General features: G+C 35.9%; 1 protein-coding gene across 3 annotated transcripts in view; it reads left to right on the forward strand.

The window, feature by feature from the left end:
* The window catches only part of TINAG (tubulointerstitial nephritis antigen), a 74,957-nt gene that overhangs the window by 16,715 nt on the left and 35,391 nt on the right, over positions 1–22,851 (forward strand). For all 3 annotated transcript variants that reach the window (XM_084889755.1, XM_084889756.1, XM_084889754.1), the window contains 4 exons: positions 14,642–14,765; positions 18,427–18,577; positions 20,619–20,799; positions 22,282–22,327. In XM_084889755.1, coding sequence (XP_084745881.1) covers positions 14,642–14,765; positions 18,427–18,577; positions 20,619–20,799; positions 22,282–22,327 — 502 coding nt within the window. The remainder of the gene's footprint in view (positions 1–14,641; positions 14,766–18,426; positions 18,578–20,618; positions 20,800–22,281; positions 22,328–22,851) is intronic.

Below are 22,851 nucleotides of genomic sequence, written 5' to 3' on the forward strand. Positions count from 1 at the left end.
CTGTGAATAAATTGTAATGTAAATATCTGTGTTTTCTGATCTTAGGCGACCCCACTAGTGGTTCTCAAGTTGAGAACCACTATTGTAGAGCCTAAGACCATCGGAACTGTATTAAAGGGTAATGGCATTAAAAAGGTTGAAAACCACTGCCCTAGAGGGACCCTACCTAGACCACATAGCTTCTTGCTGTGTACAGAAGATCCTTCACCCACTTTAGGGTCATGTCTCATATCAGGTAAACAAATTTGGCTGATCAATTCATGCTTAAATTTTTCCTGAAATCATTATCTTGAGATTTTTCAAAGGCATGGCTTGATTGTACAGCTCTATTTGACATTGTCTACACTGTAAATGTTAAGAACAATGGAATGAGTCAGCATTCTATGCCAGTCCATTGAAACTTTGATTGTTGAATGGATAGACTCACAAAGGCATTGACTGGGAGTAGGCCGGCAGAAGAAGGATAGCTCCCCACAAGAACTTCAAATTCTGCTCACTGAGCCTTTTGTCTCCTTATGGTGCAAAGCAGGCTTATCACTATATCTTCCTTCTGGAGATTCACATTATTCATTAGTATGTTGAACACACTGAGAACCCTTATTCCAACATTTTTTTTACCTAGTGTTTCCTAAATTCATGAGATCAGGGAACCTTATTGCTTTTTTGTTTGTTTGGTTTGTGCATAATTATTATTAATATTCCCTAAGGTTTAGGCTCCATAGCACACACTTTAGGAAATGCTCATTTAATCTAAAATACTGAAATAAGAATGCTAGGGAGAGCAGAGGTATATTCATATAGAATTGGATACTCTCTGTTTTTCAGAAAGAAAACAATGGAGTCAGCTAATTATTATGACTATATGCAAAACTGGCATGAATAGAAATCTTGAGACATATCATAGTTGAAGTAAGTTAATAGGCAGGCATAGGCCAGTGCGTATACCTGTGTGGCACCATTCCATATACTGTACAGCCACTGTGCTTGGGTCTTAGTCTGGCTCCTTCAGTTACTGCCTCAGTTTCCTCCTCTGTGAAATGGTGATAGCAGTAGTTCCTAACTCTTATGATGGTAAGAATTCCATGAAACGCTGAATGAGAAGTGCTCGGCATAGTACTTAGTAGTAAAGCACTAAGGAAATATTATATAATATATAAATAATTCTTTCTTGGATTAACCTTAGAAGAATACATAGTTCTAAAATAGGTAAATTCTCTAAGGATTAAATGATACACAGTTTCATCATTTGGAACATTTTACTTCATAAAGAACAGTGTAGTTCTGGATTTATCAGCCCTGATAGAGTTTACATATTTCTGGTAAACCTGAAGTTCTATGCCTCCAAATAAAAGCAAATAATATCAAAGCAAATCTAATCAATCTATACTTGATTGTTTTTGCAAACAATATTCAAGTGCTTTTTTAATTATTAAATTTTAGAGCAAGAAAGGATGGAAGAAAGACACACAGAGAGAAAGGCCGGGGAGAGAAAGAGAGAGAGAGAGAGAGAGAGAGAAGCATTGATGTGAGACTGAAACATCCATCAGCTGCCTCCTGTGTGGCCCCTACTGGGAATTGAACTAGAATCCTTTTGGTGCATGGGATGATGCCCAACCAACTGAGCCACACCAGCTAGGGCTCAGGTGCTTTTGAATTTGAGAAATAACTTCAAAAAGTTTTACTGTGTTATATTCTATTATAAATATTATGAATGTTTGAATGAAAACTATTTTTCAACAGAAATGGTGAAATTAAGGGTTTATTTCTATACTGAGCTGTTAAAAAAAAACCTTTTAAATAGTTTTATTGTGGCTGATTCCCCAGAGAGAACAATAAAAATTAACAAAAGCTATTACAGATAAGTGGTTTTGATACTATTAAAACATTAAGAAGCTATCTGGACACTATTAAAACCTGTAGCTGTACTGGTATGAGATTGATCTATGTAAAAATGTTCTAAAATCACTTGTCAACCTCATAGCTTAGTGATACATCTTTCCTCCCTCAGCCAACATAAAGGACTTTAGTGTGGGTTAGTTGACATTATTTACAAAGGAAAAATAATATATTTTTAAATAGTTTGTTGGAAGTTAAAGTAAAATCATATTTATGTATTATATAATAACTTTTGAAGCCATTGAGCATTGAGGTTAGAAATAAAAATTTATTTAATGAGCTCAATATGTTATTATTGTTAGATAACATGTCATATTTGATTGACTATTTATTTCTCTAATCTTTAGTTTTAACAGGAAAAACTGTTTTTACCTTTCTCAAGGTAGCAAAAACCGAGGGATGAGAAGCACCTTTGGAGAAAGCCAAAGTAAATTATCACCAAGTTTAATTTTCACCCTTCATAGGATGTTGAAATTTTAATTTGATTAGGAATAATTCTGCCTCAACAAACATCTTCCACTTCATTCTAATAATGTTTGTCACCTATGTAAACAAAAGCCTCTGTAGAAACTAGAACACTGGAAGTGAGAAAACACAGTTATATTGCTACATTTTAGACATTAATTTTATTTACAAATATTGAATAAAATTAATATCTAGTTCCCACATACATAAGGCAAATGAAATCAAGCTTTTATAATTCTACCTAATAAAAGAGTAACGTGCAAATTAACCACCACTCCACTACACCACAAGTCATGCCCACCAGCCACACCCACCAACCAATTAGAGCAAGTATGCAAATCTAACTAAGATGGCTACAGCCACAGAGAGCAGGAGGGAGGCTTGGTTTTCCCAGGCAATCAAGGAAGCCAAGCTTTCCACCTGCCCTTACTGGCCTAAGCCTCCATTCAAGGCTACAAAGTTTCAGTTACAGAAGGTAAACAAATCCAAACAGAAATGGCTGCCTGCCACAGAGTGAACAAGAGGCTTGGCTCTGCTGTAGGCTATAAAGCTTCAATTGTAGAAGGTAAATAAATTCCAGATACTAGGGCCTCCACTTGAGTCACCAGGGGGCGTAACTGGCCTTCAAACTGCCACAGGCCCCTCGCTCAAGCTGCCCCATGCCCAAAGGGAAGCCCCACCCCGATCTGGGACACCCTTCAGGGCAAACCAGCTGGCCCCCACCCATGCATCAGGCCTCTATCCTGTGTAATAAAAGAGTAATATGCAGATTGAGCATCACTCAAACACACAATAGCTGTCCCACGTGGTCAAAGATCCTGCCCCTATGTGGACACAAGATGGCCACCACAAGATGACCAGCAGAGGAGGGCAAGGAAGGGCAGTGGAGGCAATCAACCCTGCATGGGAGGGCAGTTAGGGGTTATCAGGCTGGCAGAGGAAGGAAGATGGGGGCAAACAGGCTGTCAGGGAAGCAATTAGACATTAATCAGGTTGGCATGGGAGTGGTTAGGGGAGATCAGGCTGGCAGGCAGAAGTGGTTAGGGGCAATCAGGAAGGCAGTCAGGTGAGCAGTTGGGAGCCAGCAGTCCTGGATTGTGAGAGGGATATCCTACTGCCTGTTTAAACCAGGATTAGGCTTAAACGGGTAGTTGGACATCCCTCTACAGGTCCCAGATTGGAGAGAGTGCAGGCCGGGTTGAAGAATCCCCCCACCCCCTGGGCTTCATACACAAATTTTGTGCACCGGGCCTCTAGTAATTTTATAAAGTACAGTACCGTAGTTTATTCCATGATGCTGCAGTTCAAAGACATGACTAGATGTCATGGTGGAGCCTCTTAGAGAATGTATTTCTGTCTGTTCATCTCAGAATCATCTCACTGTGTAGGCAAGAGGTGAGAGACACAGTAGGATGTCAGTTCTTGCTGTCTTAATTGAAAGAGCATGAAAGGATTATTCATGTCTTCTCAAATCTCTATCTTATCTTTCCACCTTCCTTCTCAGAATGGAATCCCAAATCCTTCAGTAAATCTTATAGACTATATATACCCAGCCTCACTTGTTATTCAGCTGAACATGTGGCAGAATGAATGTCTTATCTCTCAAATCAGTTTCTGAGTTTTCAGTTTTACTTTTCTATATTAGTCTCAGTCTGATGCATAACGCAGTAGTGTAATTGAACATGACATGAACAACACCATGGGGCTGAATTGGTCACCACAAGATACATTTTTTAAAAAGGTGAAAATTATATTTTCCCTCTCTAGCAACAAATATTTGGAACTGTTAAAAAGTAGACTCCAGAGGCAATTTGTTGTGTTGATATTACAGAGGCCTACTCTCTGGCCTCCCCAAACTTTGGTCTCTCTAGTCCATACTATAGTTCTTCTCAAAGTTTATTCCATGAAATACTTTAATCTGCTTCATCATAAGAATGGTGTGAAATAAAATACTTTGCATTGTATCATAATCATTTACAATCATAAACATTATTTCATTTCTTTTAGCCTCACAAATCTTAGTTTATAAAACATATTACAGCCCTAGCTGGTTTGGATAGAGCATCAACCTGTGGACTAAAAAGTCCTGGTTTCGATTCCTGGTTAGGGGCACATGCCTGCATGCAGGAGGCAGCCAATTCATGATTCTCTCTCATCATGGATGTTTCTCTCTCTCTCACCCTCTCCTTCCTTTCTAAAACTTCTATATTTAAAAGAACATATTAAAGTGAAGACAAAATTTATTTAATTTTCAAAACCAGTGTTTCTTAAAACTGTTGGATTAATTAACTCCCTATTTTTGGAATTATTGATTACAATAACTCAAAACTAGTATTCTAACAAACAAATTTTAGGGAATATCATTGTTCACCAATTTCTGAATGAATATTTTCTTCACTTTTTACCCTCTAAAATTGGAATATGTCTTATGTTTTAGAATGTGTTGAATTCAGTGACTATAGCGTTACCCTGCAGCTTTCACATCAGTTATGTGTGATGTTTTAGTTATGATTAGGCTCATCTGAGAGTGACAAATAATCCAAAATTATAGGGGCTTAAGTAACATAGAAATTGATCTCTTACCAATAAATCTGGAGGTGGGAGTTCTCCATTGAAATTACATTTTCAGTATTGGATACCCAAGCTTCTTCCCTCTTGTTCCATTTTCCAGAGCCTTCATATTCAAGGCTATATAATGGTTTAAGAAGGCTGCTCTGTGCTTATCTACAATACCCAACTTCTTACCAGCAGTAAAACAAAGAAAAACAAACAAACAAAACCACAAAAAATAAATAAAAAGTTGTAAAAGTAAAGATCCAGATGTCTGTTAAGGAAAGTTCTAAGACACTTCCAATAGCACTTGATATTATATCCTATTGGCCAGAAGTTAGTAATGTGGCCACACCTAGAAGCCAAGGGAGGCTAGAGAATGGAGTCACTTTTCTAAGATTTCATGCATGAAAATAAAATTGTTATTGCTCTGAATGAAGGGAAAGCATATGAAGGGGGAGGACTGGGGAACTAGCACTACCTGCTATAGTGCAATCCCTGAATGTTGATATTTATAAGAAGTAAATCACTGAAAAATTCCTCTATAAACACAAACTTGAGAAATATCAAAGCACAACTCTTCTAGAAGGCAACTACTGTTAAAGATGAAAAATTCATTTTGCCATTAACAACCAGAAAATTAGCCCTTTCCTCTCCAACATCAAATAGTTTATTATGGAAGAAATTTCTTGGTATGCCTGGCTTTGGATTGTGAAGGTTAGAACAGAATGATGTTCCCTGTTGACTTTTGATCCTCTGGTCACTCTTGATTATCCAAATTTCAGTGGGGGAAGTGCAATTAGAGGTACAGGGAATGACTCATATAATCAATACGGTGTAGATATGGGCTCATAGTAAGAGCTTCTGGAATGTCCTGAATTTGATTAGTTTGTTCTCAGGCTGCTCTCTGTTTCCATGACTCATTTGGATATTTTGATTGAATTAAATGCAGGAATTACTGTAAAAAGTTCTCCAGTGTTAAAACATTGAAGTTAGCTTTTCTATTTGTTCACAATATCTTTAATCACTAATTTCTAAAGGCAAATATTGAAGTAGGGAAACTGTTCAAATTTAAACTCAAATTTGACTACTGTTCACTTGGAAATGTAATTAGATTACAATTGAATATTTTTCAACATTATAATTAAAAAAATTAAGATACCCCTTATGTAATAGTGTGATTCTTATTAAAATATATTATCTACTTACATATACTGTCATTTATAATTTTTTTCACTACCAGCTGAACCTCTTCATTCTATCCTTTGACAAAAGAGCAAACAAACAAACATATCATTCATTGAAGCTAGACTTCTATTACCAGTTCCTGAAAGCTGTTATTCGGTAACACTTACCTTTGTTTATAAGCTCATAAAACGATTCACTATGAAGAGAAATTATGTAATAATTTAATGTAAACATAGCAATTATATAAGATATATAAAATTTCCTCTGTGTTCATTAAATGAGATTTATCTGATATCATAAGGAAAATAACATTGCAAGGTAATATAGGCCCATTGGGCCTCAAATTGTATGGGCTTATTTTTTAGGAAAAGAAATATTAAATAAGTAGTAAAAAATCTTCGAAGATATAATAGGTGATCTTCATGAGTTGATCTGGCTTAGTGGGTTGGTAAAATGTTTTAAATAAAAATGTTATTTTGCTTATTATTTCTCTATTGCCTTAGTGTATTGAGAATGATTAGTAATGCATATATTTTTTATTTTTGAACAATAATTCATAAAAGAAAAAAATGCATACTGGTATTATTATTTAACTTAATGTGCCCACAGAGGAAAACTACTTTTTTTTTTGAAGAGATGAAATCTACTAGATAGATAGGTAGGTATTTTCTTATTATTATCAGGTATATATTGAATACCTCCCATTCACAACGCTCTCTGGTAGGCTTTAGAATGTGGCAGTCAAATTCTAAATTACTAGATCCTGCTGAAGTATATTTGAAATAATGTTTATAACTTCATTGCTTCAACAGAGATTTTAGCTGTTATTAAATAGGGATTTAATGAAGTGATAAATCAAAATAACTTACACCTATTTTTTTTGAAACTTGAGGCAACTTAGAATTATAAATGCTTAAAAGCCTATTACAAGCCAATAATAAAATTGGGAGGTATGAGGATTGTATACAATAGTCCCCCTTTACGCAGGGGGAATATGTTCTACTAACCCCAGTAGATGCCTGAAACTATGACTATACCTACAATAAAATTTATAAATTAGGCATAACAAGAGATTTATAGAAATAACTAACAATAAAATAGAACAATTTATGACCATATGCTCTAATAAAAGTTATGTGAATGTGGTCCCTGTCTCTATCACTGATAAATGGTCTGCTTGCCAAGATGGCTACTAAGTGTCTAAAGAGAGGGGAATGTATACAGCATGGATATCTACACTAATAAAAGAGAAACATGCAAATTGACTATACCTATGCTACACCCACAAGCCATGACCACCAGCCAATCAGGAGCAAGTATGCAAATTAACCCAACAAGATGGTCGTGGCCACAGAGCTGGAGTGAGCTGAAGGCTTGGGTTGTCCCAGCGATGGAGGAAGCCAAGCTTTCTGCCCGCCCTGGCAGGCCCTGGCTTCCACTCAAGGCTACAAAATGTCAATTATAGAAGATAAATAAATCCCAGATATTTGCTTCCAGCCAGCACTGGCCTCCACTCAAAGGAGGCACTAAAAAAAAGAGGAAAAGGAGGGGTTGGAAGCTTGGGTTGCTAGGGGGTGATCAGGCCAGGATGGGATGGCAGTTGTGGGTGATCAGGCTGGAGGGGGGCGGGGCCATTGGGGGTAAGCATACCAGCAGGGGGGCCAGTTGGGGGTGAGCAGGCAATCAGTGGGTGTCAGTTGGAGGTGATAAGGACAGCAGGGGGGGGGGGCAGTTTGGAGTGAGCAGGCTGTCACCAGGGGAAGTTGGAAGTGATCAGGTTGACTGGGGAGGGGGGACATTTGGGGCAAGCAGGCTGGCATCAGGGAAAGTTGGAGGTGATCAAGTTGGCGTGGGGGGGGGGCACTTGGGGGCAAGCAGGCTGGCAAGCAGAGTGGTTAGGGGCAATCAGGCAGGCAGGTGAGCAGCTGGAGCCAGCAGTCCCAGATTGTGAGAGGAATATCCAACTGCCAGTGTAGGCCCAATGCCTGTAAACCTCCAGTAAAACATCCTTCAAGGGGTCCCAGATTGGAGAGGGTGCAGGCTGGGCTGAGGAACACCCCCCATGCATGAATTTCATGCACTGGGCCACTAGTACTAGATAAAGGGGTGATGTACAGCATAGATAGAATAGAGCAGGACAATGCAGGATTTCATGGCTCTACTCGGAACAGCATGCAATTTAAAATTTATGAGTTGTTTATATCTGGAATTTTCCACATAATATTTTCTCATCATGGTTGACCTTGGGTAACTGAAATTGCAGAAAGCAAAACAACTGATAAGGATGAACTACTGTATTTCTGTCCATAAAATGACTCCTTTGGAGAGTGGTTCAATATCTCTCAAACTATCTACTCAAAGAAGTAAATTTATTCTGCTCCAACTATAAGTTTTTGCATGTGTTTAGTCTAATGGCTTATCTATGATACTGCTGGGTATCTTTGATACTGCTCTTCTAGTTACTATGCAGAATATCTGGCTATCTATGACACTGCTAGATATCTATGATGCTACTCTTCTAGTTAGTATGCAGGCACCCTACTGTGATCTGTTCAACATTTCCGGGACTTTCCTTCCATCATCTAAACAGTAGTGTTTTTAGTAATGAAATCAAGATTTAATAACTTTCTTATCAGGTAATAATAATTCTTTAAATAAAAACTGACTTTCTTATTGAATTTTTAAATTTATAAATATTTTGGAGGATAACTTTTTAAGCAGACATTTACATTTTCAATTTTACTGTCTTTTTTTTCAAATATATTTTTATTGATTTCAGAGAGGAAGGGAGAGAAAGAGATAGAAATGTCAATGATGAGAGGGAATCATTGATCAGCTGCCTGCATGCCCTACTGGGGATCAAGCCCACAACCTGACATGTGCTCTTGACTGGGAATCAAACCCGGGACATTTCAGTCCATAGGCCAACACACTCTCCATTGAGCAAAATCGGCCAGGGCCACTGTAGTCTTTAAAGGTATTATATATGTATCAGAAGTAATTTTGTTTGCAAGATGTTGGATCAATGCACAATTACAAAACTTTTTTTTTGAGGATTTTAGAAATGTATAAAGGTCAACTTCTAGATATGAAACTTAAAGTTTTTCTCCATTATTTGCAAACATCATATATCCAAGGTAAAGAGAAAAGGTAAAAGTATGAATGTCAAACTTTTGTATAATAATAATAATAATAATAATAATAATAATAATAATAATGGGTGTATATACACATACACATATATAATGTTGACCAGGCTAATAAATTAATAATAGCTGAAAGCATCCTATTGATGAAACAAATCACAGGGCATGCTGTGGCATTTGTGACTTATCTGAAAACAGCTAGAGAAAAACTTCTGCTTTTATGTGTTCATTTTTTATGGTATTTCTTCTTTATTTCTGACTTTAAAGTAACTTATTTTATTTTTATTATTTAAAATATTACAAATAGTAGTACATACTTGTATGTCTCCTTTTTCCCCCATTGACCTTCCCCCAGGCACGTGCCCTTCCCATAATCCTCAGTGTCTTTTGTCCATTGGTTATACTTATATGCATGCATACAAGTTCTTCAGTTGATCACTTACCAATCACCCCAGCCTTCCCACTATAGTTTGACAGTATATTTGATACTGCTTTGCCTTCTGTATCTATTTTTGTTCATCAGTTCATAATGTTCTTTATATTTCATAAATGAATAAGATCATGTGGTATTTTTCTTTCACTGACTGGCTATAATGCTCTCCAGTTCCATCCATGCTGTTGCACATGGTAAGAATTACTTCTTTTTTACAACAGCATAGTATTCCATTGTGTAGATGTACCATAATTTTCTAATCCACTCATCTGCTGATGGGAATTTAGGCTGTTTCCAATTCTTAGCTATTGTAAATTGTACTACTATGAACATAGGGTGCATATATCCTTTCTGATTGGTGTGTCTGTTCTTGTACCAGTACCAGCCAGTTTTGAGAATAGTGGCTTTGTAGTTTAGCTTGATATCTGGTATTGTGATCCCTCCAACATTGTTCTTCTTTCTCAAGATTGCTATAGCTATTCAGGGACTTCTTTTTATTCCAGATGAATTTTTGGAGAGTTTGTTCTAGGTTTTTAAAGTATGTCATTATTATTTTAATGGGGATTACATTGAATTTATAGATTGATTTGGATAGTATGGGCATTTTAATGATGTTGATTCTACCAATCCATGAACATGGTATAGTCTTCCATTTATTCATGTCTTCTTCTATTTCTTTTTTTTAGCATCCTGAAATTTTCTGGTACAGATCCTTTATCTCCTTGGTTAAATTTATTTCTAGGTATCTTAAATTTTTGTTGCAATGGTAAATGGGATTGCTTTTTTAGTTTCTCTTTTTTTCTGTGAGTACTTTATTAGTGTATAAAAAGTCATAGATTTCTGGGTGTTAATTTTGTATCCTGTTACATTGCCAAATTTATTTATTAAGTCTAGTAGTTTTTTGATGGAGTCTTTGACATTTTTTATGTAGTACAATGTCATACCATCTGTGAATAAGGACAGTTTTACTTCTTCTTTTCCAATTTGGATGCCTTTTATTTTTTCTTCTTGTCTGATCTCAATGTCTAGTACTTCCAGTACTATGTCAAATAAGAGTGGTGAGAGTGGGCATCCCTGTCTTGTTCCTGTTCTTAGCGAAAATGATTTTAATTTTCACCCGTGAGTATGATGTTGGCCATGGGTTTGTCATATATGCCTTTATTATGTTGAGGTATGATCCTTCTATTCCTACTCACTAAGAGTTTTTATCAAGAAAGGGTGTTGGATTTTGTCAAATACTTTTTGCATCAATGGATATGATTAAATGGTTTTTATCTCTCTGTTTATGTGGTGTATCATGTTTATTGATTTACGGATATTATACCATCCTTGCATCACCGGAATAAATCCCACTTGATCATGGTATATGATGTTTCTAATATAATGATGGATTTGATTTCCTAGAATTTTGGCCTAGAATCTATGTTCATGAGGAATATTGGCCTGTAATTCTCTTTCTTTGTATTCTCTTTTCTGGTTTTTGGATTAGGGTAATGCTGGTTTCATAGAAAGAGCTTGGAAGTGTTCCTTCCTCTTAAATTTTTTGGAATAGTCTGAGGAAGATAGGTTTTATTTCTTCTTTGAATGTATGACAAAACTCCACTGTGAAGCCATCTAGTCCATGGCTTTTGTTTGTTGGAAGTGTTTTGATTACTGCTTCAATTTCTTCCACAGATATCAGCCTATTCAGATTTTTTTTTTTATTCTTCCTGGTTGAGTGTTGGAAGATTGTATTTTTCTAGGAACAGGTCTCTTCTAAGTTGACCAATTTATTGGAACAGAGTTGCTCATAGTATTTTTTTTTTTATAATTCTTTGTATTTATGTAAGGTCTGTTATTTTCTCTTTCGTTTCTGATTTTGTTTTGGTCCTCTCTCTTTGCTTCTTGGTGAGCCTGGCTAGAGGTTCATCAATCTTCTTTATCCTTTCAAAGTATCAGCTCTTGATTTAATTGATCTTTTGTATTGTTTTTTTAGTTTCTATGTTATTTATTTCCACTCTGATCTTTATTATTTCCATCCTTATGCTCACTCTAGGCTTTTCTTGTTGCTCTCTTTCTAATTCTTCAAGTTGCAGATTTAGATGGTTTATTACTAGTTTTCCTTGTTTTTGTTTTTTGGTTTTTTTTTTTGTTTGGTTTGTTTGTTTGGTTTTTTAGGTAGGCCTGTAATGCTATGAACTTCCCTCTCAGGACTGCTTTCACTGTGTCACAATGATTTGGGATTGTTGTGTTTTTATTGTCATTTGTTTCTTCTTTGATCTCTTTGGTAACCCACTCATTGTTTACTAGTATACTATTCAGCCTTCAAGTGTTTGAATTGTTGTGATTGTTTTCATTGTAGTTAATGTCTAATTTTATACCATTATGATCTGAGAAGATGCTTGATATGATTTCAATATTCTTGAATTTGGAGAGACTTATAAAAGTTTTTAAATATAGACATTTTACTTCTTTGCAAAGTTTCTGTATATTCCTGATATAGTATGGAAATGCCAGATGGAGCATAGTGTTAAGAATTTGATAACCTGAGTCTAGTTTCAGGGTTATCTCTTAACTGAGAGGCCTTAGCATGGCATTTAACTTTTAAAAATGTATTTCTTCATTCATATAATTGAATAATATTTTATCTGATTTTGTTAGAGCTAATGAGAAGGAAAAAGAGAACACTGATTATTAAAATACTTTAAAAATTTAAAGCAGTATCAAAAATGATGCATGCATCTGCAAATACTTTATATGCATAAATGCTGGAAAATAATAGTCAGACCTTTATTTGGTTTGAGTTCTCATTATTTATGGAAATGAAACTTCACTCTTTAGAAAGGTTTGGCAAAGAACAGGACATCGTGTTTTACATTTTCTGTGAATGACATGAACAGAGCAAGGTCTCTAACATTTAATTTGCTTTCTTGGAAAGGTAGCAGCTGAAAATTGACTCTGTCAGGACTTTAACATGTGCTCTTAAGACATAATGTATTGTGTATTTGGCATTACACATTTCCCAAAGTCCTTTTCATCTTCAAAGATTTTTATAAATGTCAACCAATTTGTCCCACTTTCGTTTCTTAATAACTAGTGTAAAAATCATGTTCTTCAGGGCTCCCAGCATGTTAATAAATAGTTGCCACAAATTCATTGTTTCAAAATTAATTTCATATAGAATCATACACATTCTCCAACATAGGAGAGACATAAAAATAAACATAATTTATGAGGCCAAATTTATTATTTTTTTTTAAATCAATCTTTATTGTTCATATTATTACAAAGGTTCCTCATTTCTTCCCCTCTCCACCAGGTTCCCACCCCACCCTCCGCCCCCTTCCCCTCCCCCATTGTCCTCATCCATAGGTGCACAGTTTATGTTCAATCTCTTCCTCCCTCCCTTTCCCCCATAGTAAATCCCTTTTCAGATAGAAAATCAGTTACTTAGCATTTTCTCATATCAATAATACCTCCACATGCCCAAAGATACATTTCACACAAAAGACATTTCCAAATAGGTCAACCAGCCTCATCCAGGCCCCGCACAAGGCACTCACAGATCAACACCCCAGCGCTATACTAACTCAACATATCCAGATCTAAGCCTTCATCACTTGATTCAGCAGACCCTCAAGTTCCCGCAAAAGTTTCCAGCCATGTCTGAGAGGCAGCCTTGGGGCGGGGGTAGGCAAGGAGTGAGCTGTTCCAGGCCTGGCTGCTCAGGGCCTGGCCTCTGTAGCTCTGGTCCATTCCACAACCAGCTGCTCCGGGTCTGGCCACTGCAGCTCCCGACCTGGTTGCTCCGGGCTTGGCTGCTGCTGCTCCGGGCCTGGCCACACCCAACCTGGCTGCTCTGGGCTTGGATGCTTTGGGCCCGGCCGCTCCCAGCCTGGCAGCTGCTGATCCGGGCCTGGCCACACCCAGCCTGGCAGCTGCTGCTCTGGGCTTGGCCTCACCCGACCCGGCTGCTCTGGGCCCAGCTGCTCTGGGCCCGGCTGCTCCGGGCCCAGCCGCTCCGGGCCCGGCTGCTCCAGGTCTGGCTGCTCCCAGCCTGGCAGCTGCTGCTCTGGGCCTGGCCACACCCACCCGGCTGCTCCGGGCCTGGCCGCTCCCAGCCTGGCAGCCGCTGCTCTGGGCCTGGCCTCACCCGACCCGGCTGCTCTGGGCCCGGCTGTATGAGGCCAAATTTAAATAGCACCATGTGATCTTTCACAAGGATGACCAAAGCTCTGATTTAAGATGACAAACATAATTATTGTACTGAGTGGTAACCCAGGAAAAGCTTTCTGTGTACTGTTGTTAGAATTTCGTACTGTTATGATTCCCCACATTGAGTGGGCATTTTAAAACATATGTGGATTAGAAACTGTACCTAACTAATGCTTTTCAGGGATGTCATTGAGAAAACTTGAATGTACAAAACAAATACAATAATCCTACCTAATAATATAGAAACCTGCAAATTAACCATCACTCCACTACACGCACAAGCCACACCCACCAGCCAATCAGAGTGAGTATGCAAATTAACCCAACAAAGATTGTGGTTAATTTGCATATGCTGAGGGAGGGAGAAGTGAAGACTGAAGACAGCATAGAAGGAAGAGGGAGGGAAAGTGGAAAGCAAAGCAGCTGCCACTGCCAAAGCAGCACTGGCAGCATGTGCAGGGCAGGGCGAGGCAAGGCGCACAGTGGAGGAGGTGGCAGCAGGGGTGGCCCCAGACGTGGTGGCAGCAGGTGTGGCAGGCATGGGTGTGGTGGGGCAGGTCACGCCCTGCTCACCACATTGGGAGAGGCCGGAAAGCTGGGCAGAGAGCAGGAGAGGTAGCAGTGGCAGGAGGGAAGCCTGCTGAAAGGCTTGCAGGAATATTCCTGCAACAGGTCCCTAGTGAATGTTATAAAAGAACATGAAATTTTATTAGAATGGTTATCAGGGTACATCTGAATTGGCCTGACACATCTGCCTCTTCTTCTTTAGGCTCCTTTACCAGCAATAACGGATCTTCCAGAGTTTTTTGTTGCTACGTACAAATGGCCTGGATGGACTCATGGCCCATTGGATCAAAAAAATTGTGCTGCATCATGGGCTTTTTCCACTGCAAGTAATGAAGTCATTTTAATTACTTCCTTATAAATTCTCCCTTTGACTCTAGATCCTGGGACAGTCATTAAAAGGTTTTAAAATTTAGAATATTTAAATATTAACTTTTGGTGCATTAAAATAAAATCTTATTCCTCAGAGGAAGCAACCTGAACATTATATAAAACTCCATTTTACTCTGAAAATTGGTCTGTAGGGTTTAATCTTAAATAGAGAGTAAATCAAAAGAGCAATGAAAAAAAGTTGCCTATTTTGTTTGTCCTTTGATTTAAGGACAGATAGTAAGAGGAATATAAAGTTCCTTTTCATTCATAATATAATACAGATATAGATATATGCACAATGTTTAAGTTCTTCCTTTTTTAAATATTTCAAAAATATATTAAATTGGTAAACTAATTTGACATAAAGCAAAGACAGGATAAACTGATAGTAGGTTGAATGGATTTAATTTCATTTTAGATCAAAACAAATATATTGGTTCTGAGTCCAAATAATATAACTGGTCTTTTAATAAGAATAACTTTCACAAATAACAAATTGTGTTGCTGATCATTCAAAAGTATAACAATACATATTTTGTAACAATTTTCCTATAAGTTCAGAAGTCTAGTAAATCAACACTAAAGTTAATGTCAAGATTTGGTGACCAAATTATCCTCAAAAGAATGTTTGTTGTACTCTAGCAATTAAATACACTAACAATATTTATTGGCTGCTATCAAGAAACTATGTTCTAAGCTTTAAAGGTAATTCCAAAAGAGTACTCGAAAACAGTCTAAGCACTGAGAGCATTGTGAAATAAGTACATAGGCTCTTCGAGAAACCTACTCTGAAGAGGAGCATTCCTTAGGACAGAAAAGTGCTGATATTTTTGTGTAAATAACATTGCTTCATTGTTTAAGTATCAGCTAGTTTGTTCTAGAAATAATGCCAATAGCTAAGGTCACCTCTGGAGTGGCTTCCTTTATGTATGCTGCTGCCTACTAGCTCCCTGATTGTCTGATGTTTGTCCTCACTGCAGTAGGGATCCACATGGGGATTCTTTAAGCCCTATTCTAATTAGATAGGAAATATTTAATCAGATAAGTCATTTGTCATTTTGTATTCATGTGGTTAATGTATTACACCTCCTAAGTGATATCTAAGCATTCTGCTTTAACTCTAGGTTAAATCAGTATTTCTGAAGATGTCTTCAGACAGATGTTGGTGGTGAAATACTAAGAGTAAACTTGCTCGGGTGATTTGGACAGTGTGTTTTGGAGTCCCTAGGTCACAGACCCACAGAAGGGCTCAGTACAGGACTAAGCCTGCATTTGTCCCCAGAACAATGGAGACAGGGTTTTCCACACGTTCTGGGTTTCAGAGGACACAGGAAAACCAGACTGATGATATATATATATATATTAATGTGTTCAATAAAGAAAAAGGAGAAACTAGGTTCTTATGAAGATCTAGAAAATTCTATCAGAAAGTAGTAGTTAAAATGACAAAAAATTGTGTTTAAAATAAGCTATAAAATGGAATAAATAAGACATTAAAATCTATATTATAAAAGGCCTGTGGCCCTAACGCTGGAAGACCCGCACGGGTGGGCAGGGGTTAAGTGCCCTTAAGTGAGGCCGCATGATTTTGCCAGCTAGGCTTCTAGTATTTACATATATAAATCAGTAGTTATTCAGTGAAATAAAATTCCAGCAAGATGTCAGAGGCTGAATATGTGGAGTTGGAAACGGTGGCGATGATACAAGTCACAGAGCAAATTTGGAGACAGAATAAAATAAGCAGAGAAAATAATAGTGTGTGTCTCAGAGGTAAAGCCCAATAAAAGTCTTCAAACAGAGTGAAAAATAATTTGCTGAACTGAGTCATTCTTTAATCTTCTGACCTTTTCTAAGTATTTCTAGTGAATTTGGATTAAACCTTTACCGAGATTAAAAAATGTCTACATAAAAGCAACATATTGCATACCATCTGAATTTAAAATATTTGTCCTTTAGTTGAAATCTTCAAATTCATGGGGCTAGAATAAATCTTACCGGTCAACTTTTTTAAGAGTTTGGTTTTATAAGAGGCACATATAGGTAAAGTGACTCACCCAGAGCCAAAAGCCAAGCAGAAATGATCCTTGAAGCCAAGTTTCTGACTCCTTGAATATTCTTTACTCTACATTGTAAAGTATATTCTGAGCTACAATAACATTTCAAAAAAATATATTTGATTCTGAACCCATGTACTGAAAGTCAAAGCATCAAAGGATTTCTATTTTCTTTTCAAAGTAGGGAACCATTTTCTTGAGGATAGCAGAGGAGGATAGCAGTATAATGCCATTTGTTCCTATGAAATATATCCTAACACAATAATAGTTGGGAACACATATTGAGCATCTGAAATGTGCCAGCAATTCTACTATGAAAATATACATATGCTGTAGTTACATAAAAACCATGTATGTATAGAGATGTATATATAAATGAATTATTTTAAAATAAGTTATTTTAAAATATAAGTTGGCATTTTGAGGGGTTCCAGTACCCAGACAGTTTTAATGAGCAAAAATGATAACTTTTTCTGAGAAAAATAGATGAATAGACAAAAGGTTATGACTCTGCTGCCTTCTATTAAAAGAGATTAAACACCTAGACTGAGACTATACCCGGCAACAACAAATAATGTGTACCAAAGTGGCACCCTCTACAATTTTTTTCATGATCTCATTGCTTACATTAGTTTATCATGGTAGCATGATCAAAATGAAAAAAACATGTATAGTTTTCTGGAACTGGTTAATTAATTATGACTCTCTTGTGTTTTGTCATATATCTAACGCTTAGCATATCTGTCATTTAGTAGATGGTCAATAAATATGTGTTGGGAAAAGGGATAAATTGATAAATGATGGCCATGATAGGAAATTATTTAAGCAGAAGACTGTAGTTTTCAATAATAAAAGGCATAGACTGTAGGTTTCAATAATAAAATGCATATATGAATTCAAATCTACTGAAATAAAATTAGGATCATGATTTTTAACAATATTATAAGCATAAAAGTGTGCTGTGTAACTTTTAGATATTTTGTCAGATAGAGTCATATTATTCTGGATTAATTTAAGAATGGTCTCACAGGCAGTTAAACTAGATACCAGTTATAAAACCCAGAAATTTGATTTATTCCAATATATCAGATTAAAATAGATGAATTTCCAATTAATATTTCTATAATCAGTTTTTCTCATTTCCTTAGTTTAGTTACATTCATTTAAAAAATATATATTTACCCATGACTATATTTGAGATACTGTTCTAGGTGCAGGGGATATAAATGTCATTAACATATAGCCTTGGTCCACAAGGAGTTTCATTTGATAGATTTCTTAATGAAGAATTCAGAAGTATATAGAACATGAAAGAAACAAGGAACTAGAAAAGTCTTTGAAGTTGATAAGACAATGGGGCAATACCAAAATCATATAAAACTTATGACTGAAGTTATGATACAGTGAACTTATTGGAATACATAAGTATATTAATAAAATTTTGCCTTAATTTTAAATTACATAAATTTTAGAAGACGAGTTTAGTGTTGAAATAAAAAGATAGGTAAATTATTAGAAATTCCATGTGCCATTTGAATATTAATCAATATTTTATTTGAAACAGGTGTGGCTGCTGATCGGATAGCAATTCAGTCTAAGGGTCGATACACAGCCAATCTGTCTCCTCAGAATTTGATTTCTTGCTGTCCCAAGAATCGCCATGGATGCAACAGTGGAAGCATCGATAGGGCTTGGTGGTACCTGAGAAAACGTGGGTAAATAGCTGCCCAACACATATTTCTAGGCTTCTTATGAGGGCTGCTTAAGGTTAGAATAAGGAAAAAAAAATATTTAGTTCAAAACTTTTACCCAAAATATACAAATATATATGCTACATTTATATAAATGTATGCTTCATTTGGTATTTGCTAAGTTTATAAACTATTAGAAATAATGTTTTGAAGAATGTATGCTTTCTAGCTAAATTAGTAGAAAGACTCAAATAAGCATTGCCTTCTTTGTTGCTCTGAGCCAAATGCAGAGATAGTGTAATTGATATCACTGATACCTCTGTTGAACCTCTAAATTATCCAGGTAGATGAATAGATGTCAGATAAGTCAGGTTTAGAATCAGATGAATAAAATAAAGAAGTAACTTACAGTTGCCTCTATTCATCAGTATCATTAATTATCTCCATTAATGATATTGATGAGACAAGGTAGTTTTTATTCTTACTCTCATATATTCTGATAACCTACTTTGAGAGCTCATTTACTTAAGAGCTGAATTATTTGGCTATGTAAACTGCAGGTGATATTTAGTAGTAGACTTATATACTGCTTACTTCCCCCTCCCTCCCCCTCATTCACTGAGTTCTCTGGACCTGCTATGAAAGAGTGGGGGTCAGATATTGATGAGTGGCAATAAATTTCTTTAAAAATTTATTTTCACGTATTTTGCTTAGTAAGATAGTGCTTAGAATGGACTGATTCTAATCTTGGGCTGATACCCTTCTGATGTATGAGTGCTTGTTTGGCTTCTGTTTTGCATTATAATAAAAATTAAAGTCCTTTAGGGGTTAAAAATACAAATGATCATTGAAACACAATTAAATCTCATTATGTTAGTCTGCTTAGGTTAACATAACAAAATATCATAAACTGGGTATCTTAGACAATAAGTGTTAATTTCTCAGAGTTCTGGAGACTGAGAAGCCCAAGATCAAGGTGTAGCCAATTCAGTTTTTGGAGAGAGCCCTCTTCCTGGCTTACCTTCTCACTATGTTTTCACAGGCAGAGAGAGTTCTCATGTCTGCTCCTCATCTTAAAGACACTAGTCTCATTACGAACCCCACTCTCCTTACCTCTTTTATAGCTAATTATTTCTGAAAAGTTCCATCTCAATACCTTCAAATTGGGGGGTAGAGCTTTAATATGTGAATTTGGGGCAACACAATTCAATAGTTTGCACTCATTATCCCATTTAATATAAGTTGTCTTTTTGAAGTGTTTAGGTTTTTAATAGCTTTGCTTTCATTACTGTCTTTGCCCATATTTTCTTAATCTATTGAACACTATTGAATTTTCTTGAACTAATCCGATTGTATACTTACATGGCCAATTAAACATTGAATGTCTATAAAACCAATTATTTTATTTTCCTTACCATCTGCTTCTCTACTCAATGAATTATGTTAGATTTGGGGTCAAATAATTTGGACTTTTTATGTTTAGTTTCAAAATTAGAGATTAAAATTGTTTTCTTTATCTTTTGTGTAATTCAGATAATTTTCTACTTTATTAACTTTAAAAATTATATTAGCGTATACTATTTTATGAAAGTATCATGAACCACAAATAATAGTTGAAGTCTTATGAGACTTAAAAATGTAAAAATACCCTTACATAAACATATGCTTTATCAGAGCATCCCATCTCAATATAATAAAATGTATTGCCTTTTTTACATTAAACTTGGCTCTTCTGAATTACAATTATAGATACAGAATGAAGTAATTCCCCTATTAATATCAGCACAGATTTATTGACAGTCATTTTTCATCCTTGGGAAATTCTATAATGTAGATAGTTATTTATTAAAGTGATTGAAGCAATATTTTAAAAAGTATAATGAAGAAACAAGAGGGGGGCAGAGGAGAGTGTAACATCAGTGAATTGCTCTTTTAGAATCAGTAGACATTTTGAAAGTTACACATGTAAGCATCAGAATGTTTAATTCAGTAAAGTTGCACATAGATAGGTGTGTTACGGCATTTTCCTAAGTATTACATTTACTTCTTTGCTTGTTTCTGATAGACTGGTATCCCATGCATGCTACCCACTTTTCAAGGACCAAAATGCTACCAATAATGCCTGTGCCATGGCTAGTAGGTCTGATGGGCGGGGAAAGCGTCATGCCACAAAGCCATGTCCCAACAACATTGAGAAATCTAATAGGATCTACCAATGCTCTCCTCCATACAGAGTCTCTTCTAATGTAAGTCTGAATGTCAAGAAATAACAGTGATTTACTTGTTAAAAATATATATATAGCTCTCCTGTTATTAAAGCTATTTAAAAACTATTTAAACCCATTACATTCTAATATAATGTTATGTTTTCAGGTATAATTTCTGGTATTCTTAAAGTGACCATTAAAAATTTCCAGTTTGGGTATGATTTCTGATCTTTATAATGTGAGCAGTATAGATGCTTGACTTACATTTAGAAATGCCCATGGAAATAGAGTTTTTAAATCATGTTTTAATTACTTAATGTTCTTGACAAGTAAAAACTAAATCCAACCTTTATTACTGACTTTTTATTTGTGGTTGTAGCTCATTTTATCAATCCTTTGCCTTACTCCACAAAATAATTAAAATAGACATAGCTGTAATGGACAAAGGATGGCCTTGGATTCTAGTTTGTCATGTTAAAAGCACTGGCAAATTTTATCCCATCGTGTCAGTGTCACCCAGACCTTCTCATTTTCAGAATATCTCACCTTCACTGTCTTTCAGTTACCTGTGAAATACAGTCCAATATTCTTACCATGACATACAGGCTTTCATGATTTGTTTCTGACCTGCTACTTTTACAGACTGTTGTCTGGCCAGCATCTACCCCTCCACTCACTCATACTGTTCCTGATATAAGGACTACTGTCTGCTTCCTAGACACACCATGTGCTTTTACGCTTCTCTACTTAGACAAGTGCTCATTCCTCTTACCCAAATGATTTTCCCACCTATTTCCTTGTAAAATCCCACATATGTGTCAAGGATCCATCTTCTCTTTGAGGTTTTATTGCCTTCTACAATAGGTAGGATTAATTTCCCTTTCTTGTTTGCACCTATGGCACTTTGAGCTTGTCTCTGTAACAGAACTTATCATTTTGTAATGCCGTTATTTATGTTGCTGTCTGTCTTTCCTACCAAAATGTAAATACATCGAAGATAGGTTCAGGGTCAATATTTGTTTCTATCCTGGTTTTTGGAGATATGTACTCTGTGGTACCTGTGAATAGATGAATGGATGAATGAATAACCTGGCTCTTTATGAAGGGCTGCATTACAGAATGGGTAGCAACATTTGTATGTTAAATCTATACCAAGAAACTCCACTGAACATGCATATAGAACTGCTCCTGTGGTCAAAAAATAGAAATGCCTCTAAAAGCAAATGATAAACATGGTTTTAATTTTTTGTGACCATGAGAAAGTAATTATTTTTCCTCCATTCCAACATTATTGTCAGTGTTACAGTAAATGAAATAAATTGGTGCATGTTATTTTAGCAACTTTATCAATGGGGCATTTCACATGTGGGTATTTCAAAGCCTGATTAATGGCAGGTGGTCAAGACACATTGGATTGTATAACTTCTAGATTGATTGTATAAGACCTGGCAATATATACCAGACAATGGATTTAGAATGCTCTAATAACAATAACAATGCTCATTGATAATTCTCCTTTAGGAAACTGAAATAATGAAAGAAATCATACATAATGGACCAGTTCAAGGTATGCTTGGATGAAATATGGTTGTGTGTTATTTATTCCTTTAATAAAGAACATTACAGTTTAGCTCATGTAAAAGAAGATTAATAATAGAAAGAAAATGTTGACTTTTAGAGTGTTCATAAGGGTTTAACAATACTTAGGTCAGGGAAATCATGGAAAATACACTCACATAATAACTTCATTAGTTGTTATTTTATTTAAAAAATAGATTCATCCATAGATTTAATTCTTAAATATTAATGAAACATTTGATGAAAGTTTGATAAATCCTTCCAGCTTGATTATGAACCAAGCAGTCAAACATAAAATGCTAAGTGATGGAGCTCATTTAATTGTTCAGTCCTATTTAAAATTCATACAAAGTACTAGAAATTTTTTCAGTTTTAGCTTAAATGGATCAGGAAATAGAATGAAAAAAATCAAGATTTAGTGGTAGAAATAAAGTAGCTACACTTACTTTCCTTTTTTTTTTATTTTTTAAAAAAATAGATTTTATTGATTTTTTACAGAGAGGAAGAGAGAGG

Source organism: Pipistrellus hanaki (assembly GCF_964339955.1).
Source record: "Pipistrellus hanaki genome assembly, chromosome: 7".
NCBI classification, from domain to species: Eukaryota; Metazoa; Chordata; class Mammalia; order Chiroptera; family Vespertilionidae; genus Pipistrellus; species Pipistrellus hanaki.